Source organism: Vicugna pacos, chromosome 5 (genome assembly GCF_048564905.1).
Source record: "Vicugna pacos chromosome 5, VicPac4, whole genome shotgun sequence".
NCBI lineage: Eukaryota > Metazoa > Chordata > Mammalia > Artiodactyla > Camelidae > Vicugna > Vicugna pacos.
The window spans coordinates 65,119,264-65,141,178 of record NC_132991.1 but is presented as its reverse complement, the minus strand read 5'-3'; the positions used below and the strand labels follow the sequence as shown (position 1 = coordinate 65,141,178).

Here is a 21,915-nt window from a genome sequence, read left to right as displayed (position 1 = left end):
GGCACAATGCTTGGCACAGCAAAAGCCCTCAAGAAAGGAAAGAAGGAAGGAAGAAAAGGAAAAAGAGAGGAGGAATTAAATGAATAAATTAAAGATAAGGAACCAAGAGAGTGACGTCACCAAGATGGCAACATCAGTGGTTCCTAACTTCACTCCCCCTCACAAGAAGAACAATCAACAACTATTTGTGGACAAGACATCACTGAGAAAATCCTAAAGAAAGAGAACCCTCCCCACTGAAAAAAAAAAATCCACAGAAGAGTAATGAAGCACAACTACAAAAACGAGCATTCTCTACTTTCTTCTCAAGAATCCCAAAGGCTTATAATGGACAAGTGTGACTCTTCCAATGCCTCATCCCTTGTTGATGGATGACAGACTGATCAGCAGAGCCAGCTGACTTCAGAGGTGAGGAGTGAGTTCTGTTCTGATGTAAAGCGGCCAAGAAGAGGCAAGTGGATGGGGGCACAGGTAAGGGACGAAGCAGTCTCCACGGCCAGTGTGTTCTGGAGACACAGGAGTCTTCAGTTCTCATCTCTCCACCTCCAACAGTCTTTCGTCAAGGCTACCTGCCTGTTGTCCTCATGTTCTTTCCATTTTTTACTTGCAGGAGAGGTGAGGGGAATTCAGGAACAGTGAAACCGAACACACTCTGGGTCACTCCCCTTCCCTGAGTGCTCCCGGTTCCTTTCTGGCCAGTGTTCCTCAAGGACCAGGGTCTGGGACAATGTACCTTTGAGCCCTTCCCTTGAGTCTGACCAGTCTGAAACCGTCACTGCTGCTTCCTGTCTTCCACCTGCACCCCGAGCCCTTCCCCTTGCTGTGCTGCGCTCCTCCCTCCCTTCCTCCGGCATTCCGCAGCAGCACAGTGCTCCCTCTTCCAAAAGTAAACATCTCCCAGGATGTCCTGCAAGTAAAGCTTCCAAACTTCCTTTTACTCCTTTCACTCACTCCTGCCCAAGAAAGCAAGTGGTCGGTGATACTGGAAGAAAACACATCAGGAAAAGGAAAAAGAAAAAGTCCTGTAGCCCATGCTCCTCTCTGGGGGTCCTGACCTCATCCCAGAGGGCTCTGACCCCGCTGTGGGGGCCAGGTAGGCAGGGCCACCCTGGTGACCTGCTGTTCTGTGGAACACACACGTCCCCACGGATGGGTCAGCCCACAAGCTAGCAGGGGGAGGGGACAGGGTAAACACTGGGAAGCCAGAATGAGATGGTACTTCCCCACGGGGTCTAAATCCGGCTTTATCAATTTTAAACCTGATATTTAACCTCTATCTCTCTGGTTCCTCTGTTTATTTTCTCAAGTAAGTTAGGGAAGGGAGAAGTAGGGTTAATTTATTGGCCCCACTGAAAAAAAAAAAAAAAACAACAATCATGGTATAATTATAGACATCTGTCAACAGTCCAAATTATTGATCCTCTCAAGAGGCTTGACATTTTTTAAATAAACGTAACAACAAATATATATATATATATTTTGTTTTATATATATATATAAAACAAAGAAAATGCAGGTGGTCCATCACTCCATCATCACCAGGATTGCTCTTAAAAAATTAAAAGTAATGAACATACATGAAAGTCAAAAACATTAAAACAGAACAGAAAAGGTAGATAAGCAAAGTCTCCCTTATTTCCCTGCACCCACTCCACCTTCTCTGCAAAACTGTCAATAAGTACTTATGTGTATCATTTTGCTTGAACTGTTACTTATATCAGCATATATAACAGGCATTTTTATTTCTTCTTTTTTCTCATTTACACGGAAAGTAATTGGCTTTTCATTGTAACATCTGAGAGGCCTCACATACAAAGAGGCTAGGGCGGGGACGGCCTGGATTCACCCTCAATCCCCCCTCTGTCCACTGCCCACTGCCCACTGCCCACAGCTCCCTTTGCCCTGCAAGGATCTCACCCCTCCTTTGTAAGCTGCTCGCTCCTACCACAGCCACCCCACTCACTCAGAGCTAGTGCCTCAAAATGCTCTAAGTCGTCTGACAGCTGTCTAATAAGATGTTGCCACCAGGGGAAACACAGGACTCTGTGTTTTATTTTTGCCACTTACCATGAGTCTATAATTATTTCAAAATAAAAGGTGTTTTTAAAATGGAGTAAGTAAGTCAGCGCTCGATGGGGAAAGCCACAGCGGAGGAACCCGAAAGTGAGAGGGCAAGGAGAAAGGGGCGACGGCAAAGCTCTCCCATAACAGAGTGTGTGCAAGGCCGACGCCAGCCCCGGCCTCTGCTGCTTCCGCGGTGTTTGCTGGCCGGGCCGGTACCATCAGCCGTTTCTGGAGTGTCTTACGACGGGTGTGACTTTCTTTAAAGGATAAAACAATGTTTTCCAGTAAATCTATTTGTTGTGAACTTGAAAATGTTACCAGTGGACCTGAAGCAATTTATATATATTTATATATATTTTAATAGTTTCTATCCTCTTTTTAAAAAATCAAAACTAAACCTTAGAAGTATATGAATATTTAATTTTGCAGAGGAAGGTATGGCTTTCCAGATGGGGAGTCTGTCCAATTCATGATCTCAAGCATTTTATGGCCACACTTCCCTGCAAATCACACTGATGGCAAAAATCCAGCTGCAAACTCAAGTGTTTTGTCACATTCCTGACCCCAGAATCAAATTTCTCATGTGGGAAGTTGAGCCAAAGGTACGCCCTGACAAATCCCTACAGAAGTAGACTGCCATCCCTCTCCATCTCCACTTCCCCTTGGAAGTCCCGACCCAGGGCAAATGAGAAGCTATGAGGTTCAGGGACCCCCATCCAACTCCACCTCGGGTGAGGGGACGGCTGTGTCTGCCATCTGACCCAGGCGGGTAGAGCAAGAGAGGCTGGTGCCAAGTCACCACACGGGCTGCTTCCCAGGGCCGTCCTAGATGCACATCTTTGAATGGATGAAGGCAGAGTTACTCAACCCAAGAACACAAGAGACGGGCTAAAACCTTGGTGGCCCTCTCACAGACCAAGATCCAGCTGTGCCCTCATTTCCACCAGTGCTCCAGATGAGGCGGAATGAGAGTGGGCCTTTGGACCTGACACTATGGGCTTTACAACTCTTGTCAAAATGGCACATGTTTTAAGCAGCATGGAGATCTGAGCATCCTCAGTTGACGAGTTCCTAGGGCTGGACCACATAGTGCAATTCTCATGTCAGAAAGGTCAGCCTCCCTTCCCTTCTACAGTTACCTCCTCCCAGAGCTGTCTCAGGCTGGGATAAAAGTTCATGTCCCAGAGAGCACACATGCTGCTCTGTCCCTCCAATCCCTGTGTGGCAGAAGCTGGGTTTCCCCGGAAGCCAGGCTGAGAGGTCCTGGTAAGTCTAAGACTTGCTACCCAGGCAAATCCCCATCTTTTAACCACATGTGACAGCCATAGTTAATGAGTCATTTTAGCCACACAGACTTCCACTTTCAGAAGCAAACTGTCCCAAGGGTTCTCACTTCCACACGAAACCCAAACTTCCTTCATCCCTGAGCATCAACACACACACACATACACAAATGTACACAATTGTTTCATGAGTGCGGTCAAACACTGTAATGTTTAAAAAGTTACCTAAGGAGAGGGAGGGCATAGCTAAGTGGTAGAGTGTGTGCTTAACATGCACAAAGTCCTGGGCTCAATCCCCAGCACCTCTGTTAAATGAATAAATAAATAAATACCTAATTACCTGCCCCCCACAAAACATGTTTTAAATCTAAAAAAATTAATTAAGCCCAATGTACTATCTTAATCCAGAAGTTCTGACATACTATATACTATAGACTAAGTTTACTTTTTCAAAATTTATTTAAAAGCTAACACACACGAAGAAATGAGAAAGTTTCATGTCCCCAATTTTAGACACCAGTAGGAAACTTTCTCAAAGTGCCGTAAGTAAAGCACAAGAAAGAGCCCCATTTGAACAAGTAAGAAGCTACTATATTTCTGCTCAGAAAACTGCGTAGAAATCGTAAGGAGGAAAAAAGTCAACAAGGAGTGCTAGTTTAAGATTTGAGACAAAAGGCTCCACTACCATAGATTAGAAAACAGTAATACTATACAGCATATGACAGTTTAGAAAGCACTTTCACGGCCATATAGCAATTGATTATAGCAATTCTGTCATTATAAACCTCACATTTAAGCTGGGAAAATGCAGCTTAGCAATTTGCTCTGGTTTATGCTTACAAAGTCAGGACTAAAGTCTAGTTGTCTAATTCCAAGTCCCTTGATTTTCTACGACACCAGCATTCCTCACACTTCATTTCATTCCACCTTCGTGCATTTTTACCAAATCAGCATTCCATCTGTACCGTCATTTCCCTATTATTTTCATTTGTAATTGCCTCACTAAGGCGTTATGTATTAAAGCTGCATATATTTTAAAATACTCTTCCTGTAAATGTTCATCAGTAAAAGATAATCATGAAATTAAAAACAATAAGATCAAAATGATAGTATTAACTTTAGCTGGATATTTGCCTATCAAAAGCCCTGGGTCTGAGATCGGTTCTCTCTTTATTAAAAAGAAGGAAAGATGGAGGGAGGGAGGGAGGGAGGAGGGAGGAAGTACAAGACAGAGAAGAAGGAGGAAGAGGAGAGATTATCAGGACTTAAAGACCTGCTAACACAAAGCTGAGTCTTTCTCCCTGAGTTGGTCAGAAGGATTGAAAGAAAACTGAGAAGGGAATAACACACTGCCTCCCAAGATGATTCTGCTGTTATTTAACGCCGTGCACACGAAGCCCACAGAGCGCAGCCCACCCTTTGAGAAGCGCTGCCTTGAGCCACGCTGCACTCTCATTGTGTTAACGTGCGAATGCATTTAAAACATTGAAGGGGGCTCACAATTCTTGAAGGTCCAATACTGGCTTGGACTTAAATAATGATTCTGAAACTCAGGCAGGTTATCGGCAAACTGAAGAGGAGGAGGAAAAGGGATTGCAGTGACATGTCTAATGGTCTTCAGATTCTAGTATTTGTAAAATCCTAGTCTTTATCATAAGGGAGCATAAAAAAGAGATGGATGCAATAACAGGAGGAAAAAGTAGGCAGGCACATCTTGGATAGGAAGACAAATGGTTTGCATTCTGTTTCTTTTTCACAGGAAAACTGTGCAAGGACACCTGAAGTCCACATAATGTCTGTCTTCCCTTTTCTTCTTTCTTTTCTTTCATTCTTTTCTTTTCTCTTTCTTTCTTCCTTTCTAGAAATATGTTCTCAGAAACATTTTAATAGTTGCTACTTCACACAGTAAGATCAACAGCTACTAGTTAAAAAAAAATAATATACATATGTTAACAAGATAATGACCCCTGGACCTTTACTTAGCACTCAGACGTTTTTAAAAAAGAAAAAGTAACTGGAGATTGGAGGAAAGGAGGAGGGCACCCAGCATCAAGTAATTCAAAGAATGGCTGGCTTTTTAAAAATATTTTATTTATTTATTATTGTATTATTTAATTATTTTAGTTTGGCGGGGGGGGGGAGGTAATTAGGTGTATTTACTTTTACAGGAAGTACTAGGGATCAAACCTAGGCTCTCGTGGGCGGCTAAGCATGCGCTCTGTCACTTGAGCTGTACCCTCCCCACCATGGCTGGCTTTTCTAACAGGAAAAGAATGACCCTGAAAAATCAGCATCTGGTCAACCTAAATAACATCCTTAGTAATATCAGGGAGCCAATATAAAAGAATAAAATTTTTTAAATACCCCTAATGTAGACTAGCATCCTAAAAGCATTAGAAAGTTAAGGCCAAGTACCTTACTGGCAGTATTTGAGTGCCAATGGTAGGAAGAAAGCAAATTACTTGGTTCTCAGGAAAGTACTTTATTATAATACCTCAGAGTTCTTCACACACAAAAGCATTACCTCCTCAGTGAAACAAGTCATATAAAATCCACTTCCACAAAAAACACAGTTAAAGCAGTTAATGGGATTCTGTCCAACATGCTTCTATGTCAAGAAACCTCAGAACTGGTTACATGTTTTTCTTCCACAAAAAGGAGTTTTTCCCACCACTGACCAGCTGGGTCTCCAGAGTGACAAAAGGAACTGTGACAATGGCAGTCATTTGTTAATGAGGGCTGTTTGACCAAAAGAACTTTTTGTCTGGTATTGTCCCATTTTACTCCCACTTCCACCAAGAAGGTGCTGCAGGCTCAGGAAACTTAAGAGTCAGTTTCCAAATTGGAAAATGTTGCAAATACCAATAAGGAATAAACATGCTCTGGAGCAACTGCTCAGCCCAGGCGGGGAGAGGGGTAAACCAGATGGTCTTTTCCATCCCAGATTTCGATGATCTACAACAGAACCTGGATGACTAGGAGAAATTGAGACGCAGTTTGGAAGCTGCTTTATAAAATAGAATCCCAAACAAAGACATTCAACAAGGCAGAGGAATCTAAAAAGAAATGGAAATGGACTCTAGGTGAGAGTAGAAAGCAAGCCAGCTTGAGACTGATAAAGAAATAAGGTTGTCCCCAAATCATACATTTTGGAGGGGAGGGTGCCTCAGAGAGCTGCCAGTCTCAGGGTCACAAACCCAAATGTATGCTCACCAGGCCAGAGATCAGAAATGAATCGAGGTGGAAATCGTGGGGACAAGGTTAACTGAAGAGTGCATGATCTGTCCAGAAATATTTCAATTAAAAAGAAAATGGAAATACGTATGCTGGCCGAATAAAACAGCTCTTGAAGCCGGTTCAGCCTAAGAGCTTCCTGCTTGTATCTCTGATCATCTGACTGTTCCTAAGTCTAACCTACTGTATACATGTGAGGAAACTGAGGACCAGAGAAGTCACATCATTTGATAACAAGCCGGGACTAGTCGTTGTATATAACAGAGCCAAACTGCTAGGATTATGTTACATGCTAAGATGATGTCAAATAGAAAAATATTAAGTGAGATTAAGGCAAAAATCCTGCATGCCTTTTGGATCAGGTACACTAAATTCACCTCGTTTAATTATTTCACAGGCCAAATTATATTATCATCTTGCTAAAACACAAAGCTACTGAGAACTGGGGGTAGATGTATGCAGGGAAAGACTCTGCAAAAAAAAAAAAAAAAAGAAAGAAAGAAAGAAAGAAAGAAAAGAAAGAAAGACCCTAAGTAGTCAGAGTCAGATATTCAATGTTTCAAAAACAACTGTTATATTCATAATTAACTTGGTCACAATGGTCCTAAGTAAGATGGCAAATGGAGCTCCTAACTTCTATTTTCCAGACAGGAAAAACAAGACACACAGAACCCTCACAGCTTGTTTTTTTAAAATGGATTCTTTAAAATTATGTATTCGTGGTTCCTTCTAGGTACACCTCAAAAAGCAAGGTAAGAAAAATCCTTTCCATGGTTGGTACTGGTGAATGTGTATTTTTTTAAAAAATTGGATAAGCTTAAGACTTTGTTTTTAAGTGAAATTCCAAGGAAAAAAAATCTCATTGAGATATGTTAAGTGGTGTGAAATCTTCCCAGGAAATCCATGAAGTGCAGAGAAGGATGAGAACATCCCCCCTGGGGGCAGCTGGAAGCAGAAGAGACAAAGGAGTGGAAACGTCCATTCGCGGAGCCCCCCCATGCCAGCCAATGAGACTCTCCTTCCCTGGTTTCTGTGTATCAGAGAAAACACAAATACACACTCCTGAGAAGCAGGAACTGCAGTCCGCACACAGGGCTGGCGTCCCTGAAATAAATCTCTCCAGAGGTGCTAGGCTAAACCATCAATATGAGGAAATCATCTTAAGAGTCTGATAGCAGCATATGCATGATTCTTCCCCCTCCCCCATAAAACTCCCAACACCAACAGCCACATCAAATGACTGCTTTTCAGAGGCCAATTCAAAAACACCCACTTTATCACAGAAAGAGTATTCCTTGTATATGTCAGTGCTCCCATTATGTCTTATTTGAAGGGGGAAAATGAAATAAAAATCCTATCGGAGATATTTATAGATCTCATAAAACCTGATTCACTCTCATAAGCTGCTGTAAGCTCAGTCATCAGGTAAGGCAGAAAAGGCAGGTGTAGTAACCAGCACTGCATTATAGTACATGTGCCTAATTCTGGCTCTTAAGTAGATAACCACATGCTGGAAAAACTTAAGACAAGTCAGTCATAAATAAAACTAGAAAGAAAGGGAATGAGCTGGACATTTGTGTGAGCAGCCAACCAAATTCCAAGGATGTCAAAGGAGGCCGAGTTTCCGGGGGGCAATGGATAGGGCTAGTGCTTCCTCACTTCTATAGGTAACCCCATGAGAGCTGCTCCACGGGCCTGCCTTCCATCATTCACCTTCTCTTAGACACTCGAGGCACTGTGATGCTAGAGAGACCAGTGATACACTTTAGAAAAAAGAGCACTGTGCCACTCGATACTGTATGTATGAATGTATGCATGTATGTATATATGTATGTATTTAATTTGGGGAGGGAGGAGGTAATTAGGTTTATTTATTTTTAGAGGAGGTACTGGGGGTTGAATCCAGGACCCTGTGCATGCTAATCATGCACTCTACCACTTGAGCTACACCCTCCCCGCTGTGTACTGTTTTTAATGGGAGGAAGGATGGTTGAAAATGGGGAAAGAAAGAGCGCTTGTTGAATGGATGCTACGTGCCAGACACTGGACCAGAGAGTCAACACTCCTGCCCTTACTTGGGTATCATGAACTCCATTCCACCGATGACGGAATGAGACTCAGAGATGTTAGGTGACTTTCTCAAGGTTCCAGCTCTGCCTGATCTCAAGCCTCATGTCATTTGACCACTAAAAATACTATGACCTTAAGGAGATCTAGCACAGCCAAGTTCTTTCTCAGATGAGAAAACCAAGGACCAGAAAGCAGACAGACCACAGAGCTATTCAAATCCATACCCGCTCCACTGATTCCCAGGCCATGACCTTGGGCTTCTGCCCTGGTGTCTCCTGCCTAACAAGGAGTAGGTATAAATGTAAAATTTCAGAGTCCTGAGCAGGCTGCCTGGGTTTGCATTCTGGCTCAGCCACTTCCAAGTTGTGTGACTTTAGGCAAGTCATTTTATAACTCTCACCTGAACATCTCCATCTGTAAAATGGGGATAAGGAGAATATGTACCTCACAGGGTTGGTGCGAGGATTAAATGAAATGAGGCATAGAAGGTGCTCAGACAAGGCCATCTCTAGGAAGTATTTGACAGATATTAGATGTTATGATGATGCTTATCATGATGACAGGCAGAATAGCCAAGTGGAAAGAGGGAAGACGGAAGTATGTTCCACCACTGGTTTTGCAACTCAATTGCTCTGCAGCCACATTAAGACAACTTGCTTAATCTTCCTCTGCCCCAATTTTCTCACCTCTGAATGGGAAATTCTGTAACACTGGCCTGTTTCTTAGTTACAGGAACGTGCCAATGGCAGTGATCATGAGCAAAACGCTCCGAGCCCTTGAGAACAAAAGCTCAATACAGATGCTTGTTAGACTCTCACAGGCCAACATGAACGCCCCCATCATGGAGAAAATCATCTCTTGGTCCACATTAAAGAAAGCAGGAACACTGATACAGGGACGTCAATGCACAGGCGAGGGCCGAGCTGCCTTGAAAGGCAGAAAGCAAAGCCTGAGATTCAGTGTGACATTGAGCAGCACCTCAGGTGGCTCACAGGGGCTCAGTCCTGCACAGGGGCCTCCTCACAGAAGACACCCTTCACCCCACAGGCAGGAACTGTGCTCTGTTAACAAGGCCTACCATGGCCATATGAACAAACACTCGGAGCTCAAAAGGGAGGGATGGGGGAATCTATATTCACTCCTTTGTCTGCTGAGCAAATTTGTTGCCCTCCAAAAATAAGAGCCGGCACTCTGACCACCCCGTTGAATTCCTGCTACCTCGGCTCTGGAAGGTGTGTGTGAAAGCAGGGTCAGGAGCAAGCGGGCCCTCCCTTGCAGAGCAGTTGCTCCACGGCTAATTGCCGTTTTCACAGCTGGGTTGAGCTTTCCAAAAGCCATCCTTCAACCCTAAGCTCTGAGCTCCTCTCATGATGTTCTCTCTTGCCAACCGCACCCCCTTCAAAGCCAGTTTATACATGAAAGGATGCAGCTACAGTACATCCATTTTTGCAAACATCACAGTTTGAAATAGAGGCATTTCTAAGGCTTCTTTGTGAACATCGCCACATGCCCACAGTCATGACCACAAGAGCTAAGCCTTCCATGGACGAGGAGGCAGCCTCCTTGCCTGAATGTCCTCAGCAGCAATTCTTCCCCAGTTTATTTTTGCTTCTCTTACTAGAAACATGGGTCCTTTGAAATTCTTTATAAACACAGTCTACTTCCAAACAGTGAGGTCGGTAAGAAATATGTAGAGCTGCTACCTAATACCTCTCTGGCATCAACCAACAGATGTTCATGCACGCATCCGTCCCTTTAAAACCACAGAGCAGGCTGAGGTAAGTGGAAAATCGTGGTCGAGAGCCTGCCGAGAAGGAATTATTTGAAGCACGGCATGGCAGGAGTTTAATGCCCACCGCCACAAAGGTACCAGAAATGGAATTTGACCAGGTTAAGCAAACCTCTAGTGGGTCATAGGAAATGTGGGCCAGATGAGGCTGCATTAGACACTTCAGGGTAAGGAAAAGCAAAACAAGAAGGATGAAACAACACTTGGACAGTTGCTATTAACCAAAGAGCTGGATGAAGTACATCCACCAGCACCATCCTGCTTCATTATAAACCTCTATTACACTTAGATTCCAAGTTATACAAGAAATAAAATATTTGGAGTAGGAACCTGCAACTCCAACACACCTGCTATGAACCCTCTATAGATTAACGGCTCAAAATCTTGGCTACATATTGGAATTACCCAGAAACTTTACAAAGACACTGATGCCTGGATTCCACTCAAAGGAATACTGATTTAATTGGTTTGAGGTGCAGCCCCAGTTGTGAACCATTACTACAGACGTAGTCAAATCTCAAGTCACAGTCATATCATAAGTCCTAAATACCTACTGAATATCTACCAAGTGTGAGGCTCTCTGAGAACCTGAAGGGTTATACATTAAAAGTTCATTATCAAAATTATAACCAGGCATTGACTCTGCTCTAAATCATACAACCTAACTGGAAAAATAAAGACAGTAGGAAAAAAGAAAAGGAAAGAAAAGGAAGAGAGAGAGAGAGAGAAAGAAAAGGAAGAGAGATAGAGAGAGAAAGAAAGAAAGAAAGAAAGAAAGAAAGAAAGAAAGAAAGGGAGGGAGGGAGGGAGGAAGGAAGGAAGAAAGGAAGAAAAACTATACCACAAGAGAAAACTGAAAAGCAATCAAGAGGAAGTTAAAAAGTTCTACACAGGAGTGTAGAAATACTAGCAATTACTGTTGGCCAAGGGAAAGGGAGGGAGTTTCCTGGAAGATGTGGCAACCATCTGAGAGTTAAAGGATGGGTAGAATTTGAACAAAGAGACTCTGAGGGGAAGAGGGAATAAGAAGGAAAAGGCTGAAGGAAATGACATAAATGAAGACAGAAGCAGGAAAGGCACAGTCATTCAATTTGAATGGCAATTATCGCACGTAGTAACAAGGGGGAAACTTGTGACTATTACCTAGGTCCTATCTTGGAACATCTTGACTCTTAGAAGTTTGTCATCACCCTAAATAGAAGAGGGAGCCATTGATAGTCTGAAAGCATGGTGATGGAGGCAGAAAGTCAGTCCAGGGGAGGTGACGGGGCTGCCCTGGGGCAATAGCAGAGCAAAAAGACAGTGGAAGACCATGGTGAAGCACTGAAAAGCCAGATCAATGGGATTTTTCAATTGTTTAGAGTCAAGGGAAAGAGAGGAGCCAAAGATGACTCGACCTTCCAACCCGGATCACAGAAGAAAGGTCATGTCGATAAAAGAAACAGGGAAACCAGGAAAAGAAGGAAAGAAGTTGATGAGTCCAAGCTTTGGGACATATTCAGTTGAGGTCCTCATGGGATGACCGAAAAAGCGTTTATGGTCAGCCCCATGTTTCCAACTCAAAAATGTGGGCCTGAAACTCAGGAAGACATTGAAGTTGGAGATGTAGATTACAGCTCTGAGGAAATAAAGAAGAACACTTTTTGTTTCAATGTGTAAAACATTACAACCTCACTGCCTATCCAACCCTCGCAAGAAATTTTAAAATCCTTCAGAAAAGATTTTCCTGAATTGGCACATGGAACTGCTAGTTTCATGCAGTAACTTTGTTGGCAAGTTGTCAGAGACAAAGCATTTCACCATTTCTCCTTTGATGCTCCGCATAAAACCCAGCTCGATCATCCATCCAACTCCCTACCCTCTTTACCCTCATCTGTTCTCATTTAGGTGACAGCATTCTTTTTCATTTGGCTGGAGTTGTAATTAGGGGCTTTTGTTTTTGGGGGTTTTTTTTCAGTAAAGTGTACATTTTCCAGATTACCACACATTATTAAAAATGGGAAAGAGATTAAATTACACACATTAGCTTTCTCCAAGATGTTCAATAGCATGGTTTAGGACCCAGACAATTCCAAAATTCCATGTACTAGTACTGTTCAAAGGAGAAAGGGGATTGTCTTGCCTCTCTTTAAGGAGAAAGAGGGAAAGAGAGAGGAGGAAAGATGAAAAGTGACTCAAAATATATCCAGAACAACCATTTGATGCAAAGCAAGCAAACTGATTTGAGCAACTGAAAGAGTCCTGAGTCTGGGACCAACATCCATGCTAACAACAGCTGGTTCAATGCCTTATCTGGCTTCAACAATCACTTGGTCCAACCCTAGTGTTTTAGAGTTGAAGAAACCAAGACTCTTTCAGGATTTGAAATACTAAGATTCTCTGCATCTAGCTTTGGTATAAGGCCTGGGGCCTGACTTTCAATATGACCCTCAGGAAATGTCGATAAACCCATATTCAGAAACAGATATTGCATATGGCTCCACATTAATTATTTCAATTACCTATAATCATTTCCGAATGACACAGACATGGATGCTGTTTCCTGGCCATTATGGACATGTGTATTCACGCTGTACACTCATCTGCCCTGAAAGGGTCACCAGCCCCAATATGCCATTAGCTAAAAAAAGCCTAACAGAACTTGATAAATCTCAAGCACGTGTTATAAACAATGTCACAACAAAGTGGGTAAATACAGAGAGGCAAGGTCAGTGTTCAAACACTCATGGGACTTAAAATCTCTTTTTGGGCAATTGTGTTCTAATGCTGTATTACTTAATTTTGAACATGCTCCCTCTCCCCTACTGAAGTCAAGCTCATAGAGGGTAGAAGCTATATCCAATTAAACCCTGCAGCACCCAAACAGTGTTCTTCATATAACTAGAATGAAGGAATGAAGTACTAACCGTGAAATATTTTCCATATTTTAATATAAACAGAGAAAACCCCACAAGATGTGACTGGGTGCACCCACCAGCTCAATCAGGAATGGTATCACTATGAAGTCAGAAGTCACCCACACCTTCAGCAGGTTGACATTGGACCCATATTCTGAGGCTGCTGCTGCCCCCGAGCTGTACACCTGTGTGTCAAACACACGGGGGAAGGGGCAGCTGGAATGGAGACTGCAATGGCCATAACACACTTAGCAGGGCCAAGTTCTCAGGGTCACAACAAAATACCAAGTGAGGAAAACAAAAAGGACTCAAGGAAGAAGAAACGATTCTCTAAATTAACAGCAGAAAATGAAGGCAAAGAAGAAAAAAAAAAGATCATGACCAAATTTACGTGAAACCAGGTCCTAGTTACACAGTATTTGATTTGATTTGGAGAACTCTTAAATTGAACAAGGATAGTTTCTCATGTGGATGCTCTAAAATGAACACACAATGTAATTGGGCAGAGGAGTGTTTCTAAACTTGCGGCTGTCATACGTTACATTAGTGTATCTTGTCCCACTAACTTTAACACCATTCTTACTTGTAGAGCTTCCTAATCACTCTGCTTGGTAAGATTTGGCAATTTGGGTTAAAATATTTCCACCAGTTTATGCTAAGCAAGCACTTAGCTGATTCGGGAAAACAAAGAGGTTTATTTTAGAGAGATAAATCTCCACCTCCTCACCCTTCTGGCACTGCTCAGGTTACGTTAGGGAGCTGTCCTCAACTTTCAGCAAATCCTAATTCCAGCGTACAGGCTGGTAGATTGTGTGAACGGGAACCACAGAGGCATTCTCTGCATTCACCAATCATGGAGTCCAGTGAAGGTGGTGAAAACCTCCTGCACGCTACTACAGGCTGCAGAGATGGGGGTGACTGCCAACCCGTCTGGTCAGCTATCCTATCACATGGGCCAGCTGGGACTGGCCAGAGGAAACGGTTTTCCCTCCTCAATATGCATAGAGTGATTAAAGAAGGCTGCACTGCCATCTTGTACTCAAAAAGTTAAAATACAGAAATTCTCTGAAGGGAGAAGAATCTGAAGATTTATAAGAGACCGACTACTAAAAGCTCCATTAGGACCCTCTCTAAACTATTCCCGTTTAAGTGGAGAAGCAAATAGCCCCCACTGGCATTTATATTTAGAATGGGTGGGGAGAGAGGAAGAGCCCATTTTGACCGCTGAAGGTCTCTGACATACCCATACATAAATCATTTCAGGGTGAGGTGTCACAGTGCATCTTCCACTCTGCCCTTTAAATGGATTGGACCCCAACATCCCATTCTCCTCAGGGGAGGGAGTGGGGGTGGGAGGTTCATGGAGAACAAAGAAGCCACCACTTCCTTTATCCCCCCAACTAAAGACAGATGTAGTAAAAATATCTGCGCACACTTTAAAATACCAAACTGCAAACAGGTAGACTAAACGATAATGTTTGAGAGCCCCCAAACCTACACAAAGATGTATCTATTAAAAAGAACATGGAAATGAATCTACTAAAGAAAGGCTAAGTATGTGATTGATGGCATTCACATGTGCTTTCATTTGTAAGGCTACATTTATTTAGTGAGTGCATCCTTATAAAGAAAATCTGGATAACAGGGGGAGTTCTAATTTTATTTTTTTCATCTACCAAGTCACTGTTTCAAATTTTTAAAAAATAGATTTATGATAACTAAAGAGCACACAAATCACATAAAAAAAAAAGCTAGCTATTTTATCCTTTCAGTGTGGTTAGCAAGGCTCCTTTGTGTCTACAAATTTCCCTGGGTGGTGCTGTTGCCAAGAAATTCTAATTCATGACAAGGTTTTCTGCAAATTGGGGACAGAGGCAAACCTGCGGATGCAGGGAACCTACAGTTCGCTTTGTCTTACTGGCTGAGACAGCACCTGGCTGCTCAGGCCTGTAGAAGGTAGTGCAAAGGCAAGATCTCCATAGAGAAGGAGAAGCAGAGATCAAATCTCACCCCTTGCACCATGAGGCTATTCTTGGAAGGCAACCATTTTTGTAGGTTGCCCCCCAGAGATGCTTCATACCAAAGACTCTTGTAAAAAGTGTTTCAGGGTGCCTGAAACCAAGATGAAATTGCAGTGTTATGGGGACGCTGTAGTTCTTACAGTAGCCAAGTATGCCATTAGTTTAAAACAATGGGGGAATGGGGGAGGAGGGAGGAATGTTCTATGATTTATTTATTTGTTTCCAGTAGCAGTGGAAAATTTCTCTGAGCAAAAGGGAGGCCTGAAACTGACCCCATCTGCCAATTATGAATCAGCATTAACAAGAAGCATAATTCCAGAAGAATTTTCAAGTAAATATACCATGCCCCTCAATGGCGTGAAGCAAAGCTAAGTGCAAATAAGACAGAGAACATCATCACTTGACCTGCACTCATGAAACAGGAGCCTAGCTGTAAAGCATATATCCAAATTCTGAAAGTCTTTGTAGCTTCCCAAACAAAAATAACCAAATAAAAAAGGATTATACCAAATCCTTTTTTATTTTCCAAGTCAGCAGTGGGTCCAGAAAAATATTGCCATATTTCTTATGGCAATAAAACTCATGAACGGGTCCCCCTTTATCCATCATCAAGTGGTACCAGATAAGCTACTCTAGCTTCTGTCCTACCTTTGACTTTTCCTACTTTTGCTCAGACAGCTCTTGGAAATTTTCCTGCAAGTTTCCAAAGAGCTTAAGGCTGGTATCCTTAAGAGTTGTGCGTCAGCTGAATTCCATAAAATAATAGACCACATAAGCACAGTGTAATTTACAGTTATATGACAGGCAGGGATGATGTTACTTGGTCCAAGTGCTTAAGTATGCAGTCAGAGCCCAGGAATGGAGAGCTGTTAATGTAGAATGTGCATCTGGATTTTTAAATTACACCAGCAATGATTTTCAGAGTTGGAGCTGTATGTGGCTAAGACATCACTGCCTGAAAACCCAATGTCAGAATGATAACCCCTGAGACAGGAGGGCCATGACAGGCTCACTGACTATCAAGCAGGACAATTATCTCAGATGAGAGTTTAAAAGAAAATCTCCAAATAGTCCATCCTTAATTTTCAAATGTACAGATGTCTTGGGTTTATCGTCCAAGCCACTCTTTCTTAGGAACCAAATCAGATTACTGGAATATCTGTATTTCGCTCATCTCAAGGTACACTGTTCACTTTCAGAAGTACATCTAATATTGCTCCTCATATGACCTCTAAAATCTGATTACCCCAGAGCATCAGGAAACGTCCTCCTGCCTGGGGTTCTTTGTAGCAATCTTCTTGAGCCGATTTGAGCAAAGGAGCCTTAAAATTTCACCATCAGATGGCTGATTTGGAACCAACAGTTGCATATAACCACACTCCCCTCCTTTACACTCAGAAGAGGCAAGGGGGGAGGGGGCAGGGAGAGGGAGGAAGGAAGAGATAGAGGTTGGAGGTTATGTCATCAGTATGAACTCAGAGTCACAGTCACCTTTACAAAAAACATTTGTGACTATAGAGTCTAGGGAAGAAAGCTCCTTGGGGTGATACCTCACTTAGAACTGTGTCCTCACAAGTTATGTTTCAGTGTGAACTAGGAGCATGCCTCTGAAATAGCTTGGCAAAGGTTTCAAGGTGAGGGTAGTTGTCAGTTGGAGAGGATTAAGGCAAGAAGTAAGGAGGGGGGTGCAGGAGGACGAAAACTTCTTTGCCCTCAGATAGAAACTAAGCTAGAGGTTCCTTGAAGGGGGTGACATGAAGCAGGGGAGGGGAGGAAAAGCAGAGAAGATTTTTGAGGAAACAATAGATTTAATACATCTTTTAATTATCAAACCAATGGTATTTCTTTACAGATCTAGACTGTCTCATGGATGGTCTAACCAGATCTAGAAAAGCAGGTTTCTTCTGGAGAGGCATTCCCCAAAAGTAGGCTTTACTACTGTGAAAACTTGAACCAAAACAAAGTTGTGTGATTCATCAGGAGAGAACGTTGTAACAAATAAAGCCAACTTTCTTCTCTCCAACACTGCTTAACAGTTAGTCACAAACAAGGGCTGCCTTGGGCAGGCTGACTAAATCAACAAATTCTCTTCCCTAACCTGTCTAGACAGTTGTTAATAGGCAACCGATTCAACACCAGTGGGCTGACAGTGTGAAATGAAGACTATTTCAGAAAATGAAATTCTGGCAACCTTTTGGTGTAATTAGCATGGGAAATAAAAGGAGGAAAAAGCTCTGGTGAGACCCTTCATGAGATAGTCTTGTTAAGGATGGGGAAAGGATGCACTGGAGAAATGCTTTATGCTAAAAACACGTGAACTGTATGTACATTTAGAGAGACAAAGTCAAACACATCTGCCAGCATCCTCGGGCAGGAACACATGTGCGGACGCACAGACACTGGGGACCAGTGCCTGGAGAAACTCACAGCCCAGAATCAAGGGAGAACAGCAACTAGTAATGGTACCGAGGATCGGCTTTGCCACTGGGCTTGGTACACCAAAAGCCAAACCTCACTTGCTAAGGCAGCAACTGTTACATCCCAGGCTCAAGCTGGCAAATCCTGCTTTGGATCTTGGCAGAGGAAATTCAGCCGTTCATTAGCCTTAACAAGCTGCTGTCACGGAGCAGAGAAGTTACATGAACAGCCACACACCAAGCCTCTCGCAGCCCTCCCCAAGGGCAAGCACGTTTCTCCAAGACGGACTGTGCATGTTCATGCTTCCAATGTGCAAATCCGGACTGTCTTCTTGGACTTTCCATGATACACATTGTACAGTTTTGAGAGAATACCCGTGTCCCTCCACCTACCCCCCACCCCCCATCTTTCCTGCAGAATGTCCCCTCAGCAGCTCCTAATCCTTACTGAGAAAACCACTGTTTCCGCCAGCAGGTCTAGCACTTTCCACTGACCAGTACTTTCTTTATTCCACTTCACAAAGCCCAGTGAACTTGTCACGAGCCCTATTTCGCCTTCACTGGGACACCCAGCCAACTTGGCATTGGTGCCCTTCAACATCCTAGGAGTTTCTTAACTAGTCCTCTAAGACAAAGTCAGAGGCATGGAAGCACACATCACCCTTTGTCGGAGGTTGTGCTAACTGGAGAGGGACCCCAAACGAAAGAGAGAAGCAAGGACACACACACACAGTGTTGTCTTCCTCAAGACATTGCACTAAGGGAAACCTACAATGCACGGTCAGCATTAGACAGATACAAAGGTACATCTTCCCATCCTCCTGGGAGAAATCCTTGAGTATCTATTATCACCGGAGTCCTCTTCCTTCTGCCCACCTTCTAGTTTCAAAATCGAGTTACAGTTTTTTATTGATACTCGCTAATTACCGGGAAAACACTCTGTTTTGCTCCTACCCCCGTCGCCCCCCCACCTCATCTGACCAGCACCAGTTGAAAGAGATGAACCTGAAAAGGTACCAAGTAGGTAGAGCTCGTGCATGTAGGGACACGGTACCTGTCAGTGACAGCTCGGAAAGCCCCAAACCACCTTCCAACCCGGCTCCTCCGAACCCCAGAAGTTAAGCAGGTTTCTGCTGGGGGACAGTGAGCCCGACAACGTGTGCGCAGGGATGTGTGTTGGTGACTGAAACGCAGGCAGCTCGGACCGGCTGCTCAGCTCGGCACGCTAAGGGGTTAGGGGGTGGATGGAGAGGTAAGCAGATGACTATTTCCCAAAACATTTTAAACAACAAACAGCCAAAAAGGGGGGGAAAATAAAACAAACAAAAAATTCAACCCCAAGCCCACACCAACGCAGCCCCTGCGTCTCCGCCGCCACCACACGATTTACACAAGTAATTTAAATCATTCACCTGCTGCCAGGTCTCCTCCAGGGATGGCAAAGCTGAGAAGTAGCCGGTGTCGTGGACAAGTTGTAGCTCCTGGAATATACTATAACTAGCCAACACGTCCATGCTGCTGCTGCCGGGCAAAACGGGAGGAGAAACCCTCCCCCGAACACAGTTGGGTCTGTTTGTTTGTCAGTCTGTCTGGCTCACCCCCCAAGAAGGCAGACATCCAGTGGCCCTTTTGTTTTGTTTTGTTTCAGTCAACTAAAAAGGAAAAAAAAAAATCAATGCAGGAGAGAGGGAGAGAGGAGGTGAGAGAGGAGAGACTGAGTGGGGTGGATGGAGAGAGGCATCCAGCGTGTACAGTGCAGACGGCTGCCAGGAAAAGGGGACTTCTCCACGGGAGTAACAATTCCCTTCCAGGGCTCTAATCACTCCAGCTCGTGGATCAGGAAGGGGGATGCAAACTCACTGACACGAAGCTGCCATCTATTTCTGCAGCGCTGTTCGCTCCTAATGCAATCTTTGCTCTTTATTTTGGGAGGTTGCATTTTTTTTTTTCTCGCGATCGCTTCTCTCCCCCCTTTCCTTCCCTCCCCACCCCCCCACCCCATCCTTGCTAGTTTGTAGTCTCTCCCCCCTCCTCCTTTTCTCCTCCTCCTGCTCTTCCCCCTCCCCAAACTCCCTCCCTCCGCCCGGCTCTCCGCGCAGCCGTGGGATCTCGGAGGAGGGCGTCCATTAGGCCGCGTGTGACCATGTAAGGTAAACAGGGGGCTCATGAAGTCACTGAGGGCCAATGGGGAGCGCGGAGCGGGGCCCGGGGCGGGGCTTGGCCCTGGCGGCGGGCGCGGATTGGCGCGATGCGGATCTCCCTGCTGCCTTACAAGGCGGTGCGGAGAGAGCTATTTTTAGAGGGCTATATAAGGGGGCTGAGGCGGCCGGGGAGCGCGAGTGCGAGGGACGGGGAGGGCTCGGCGACACTCGCGCTGGCTCCCGGGACGCCGAGGCGACCGGGTTCGGGCTGCGCACCAGCCTCCGGCCCTCGCTTTGGTGCCTGGCGGAGCCCCGGGCGTCCCGAGCCGCGCCCTCAGATGGGAGAGGGTCGTGTGTGGCCCTTCTGGCGTGGACGCAGCCGGTCAGGAGGTGAAAGTCCAGAATGCTGGGCTAGGATGCCTCCTGGAGGAGGAGCAGTGCGGGAAAACGGTGGAGCCGGCTTGGGGAGGAGGGCAGGCCACTTCCCACCCCACCTCCCTCCCAGGCCCGGGGGCGGGGAACCGCGAGGGAGGGGCAGCGCTAAGGAGTTCCTCACTTCCTAAAAAATAAACCGGGAGTTAAAAAGAAGAAGTCACCAAAAGCCCCTTCACGAATTCCCCACAGGCTGCCAGGGTGCAGAGAAGAAGCGCCAGAGGAGAAAGTGGCACACAATGGAGCAGAACAAAGGGGAGCGGCGCGCGGAGAGAGGCCTGGGCCCGCCCCGCGCGCCGCGCAGTCCCCGCCCCCTGCCCGCCAGTGCCCACCCCCGCCTCTGTCTGCTGACCCCGGACGGGGGCCGGGCGGGGGTCAGACTCCCAGTTAGAGTTGATTGAAAGGGGACATTTTGCTGGAGTGTGTGTTAAAGACAATAGGGGGGAATCCGGGTAGACAGGGTGCAGGCGGGAGCCGGGAACTTACTTGGAGGCTTAAACGTGAGGCTCCCCATGTGGCTTGGAGGGTGTGCCTGCCAAGCTGTGGTGGTGAGAGGAGGAACCGGATTGCGATCGGGCGCTGACTTACAGAGACATACAGTTACAGATTCTGTTATCAGAAGAAACGCCTGCACGACGCACATTGTTAGGACTGACCAGTTGTTTGCTTGACCTTAAATGGTTAGTGTGGTTCAAGCTTCCCCAAAATGCACAGTGAGCTGAACTTCCACTTTTGGAACGATTGCAGAATTTGGTACTTACTCAGAGATGAGAAACTTAATTCAGCCCCCAGTGGAAGAAACACATCCACCATAATCGCCCTTCTCAGTTGTCTCATTCTGACTATGTGGGACTCCGTATTACAATATTTGAAAGAGCCTACTTTAACAAACATAATTTGAAAGTCAAATTCTGGGGAAATTAAAAAGGAATTATGGAGTTGAGAAAAGTCTGGTTTCTTTACTTTTTGATGTCTGGAGCCTGTTGGTCAGATCTATAGCATCCAGTGTATGTGTATAAGCAGTGCATTTACTGTAAGTGCATGTAGTCTGTGCATGGAATGCACAAGGGTCTTGGTGCTAGGGGATAAATGGAAAAAAAAAAAGGTTAAAAATCCTACACAAACAGATGATATGATAGCACACATATAACTGCCAGTATGAGACAGCTACATGGGCCTTTCCCAGAAGTAGAAAACCACTTAAAGTCATCACATCCCAATTAGTGCATTAACTTGATCCGTATGGCCATTGATACTGCCACTTACTTAGCTGTGTGACTTTGAGCAAATTACTGGCTCAGACCCTCTGGCTACCCATCTCAGAAACAAGAATAGTGGTATCTGCCTTGCCTGGTTGTTATGAACAGTCAAAGTGTTATAAAATAATGTCTGTAATTCACCTAGCCTAGCTTCTGGTGCTGTTAGGTGAATACTAAGTGTTCGCCATCATTATTTCCTGGCTTTAGCTAAGTGAACTAAATAATACGTAAACTAATCAGACCCATGGGGGGATATACCAGAGTCTTGGAGAAAGAGGGAGGTAGAAGTCCTTTGCCAATTTAGAATA

The 21,915-nt window shown here is 44.6% G+C and overlaps 1 protein-coding gene across 3 annotated transcripts in view; it reads right to left on the bottom strand.

Annotated features, from left to right (window-relative positions):
- The window catches only part of KLF7 (KLF transcription factor 7), a 90,782-nt gene extending 71,042 nt beyond the window's left edge, over positions 1-19,740 (bottom strand). For 2 of the 3 annotated variants that reach the window (XM_031678169.2, XM_072961381.1), the window contains exon 1: positions 19,188-19,740. In XM_031678169.2, the coding sequence (XP_031534029.1) occupies positions 19,188-19,289 (102 nt within the window). In that variant the 5' untranslated portion in view covers positions 19,290-19,740. The remainder of the gene's footprint in view (positions 1-19,187) is intronic. The other variant, XM_072961379.1, reaches the window with a different exon arrangement.
- Positions 19,741-21,915: the final 2,175 nt, after the last annotated feature.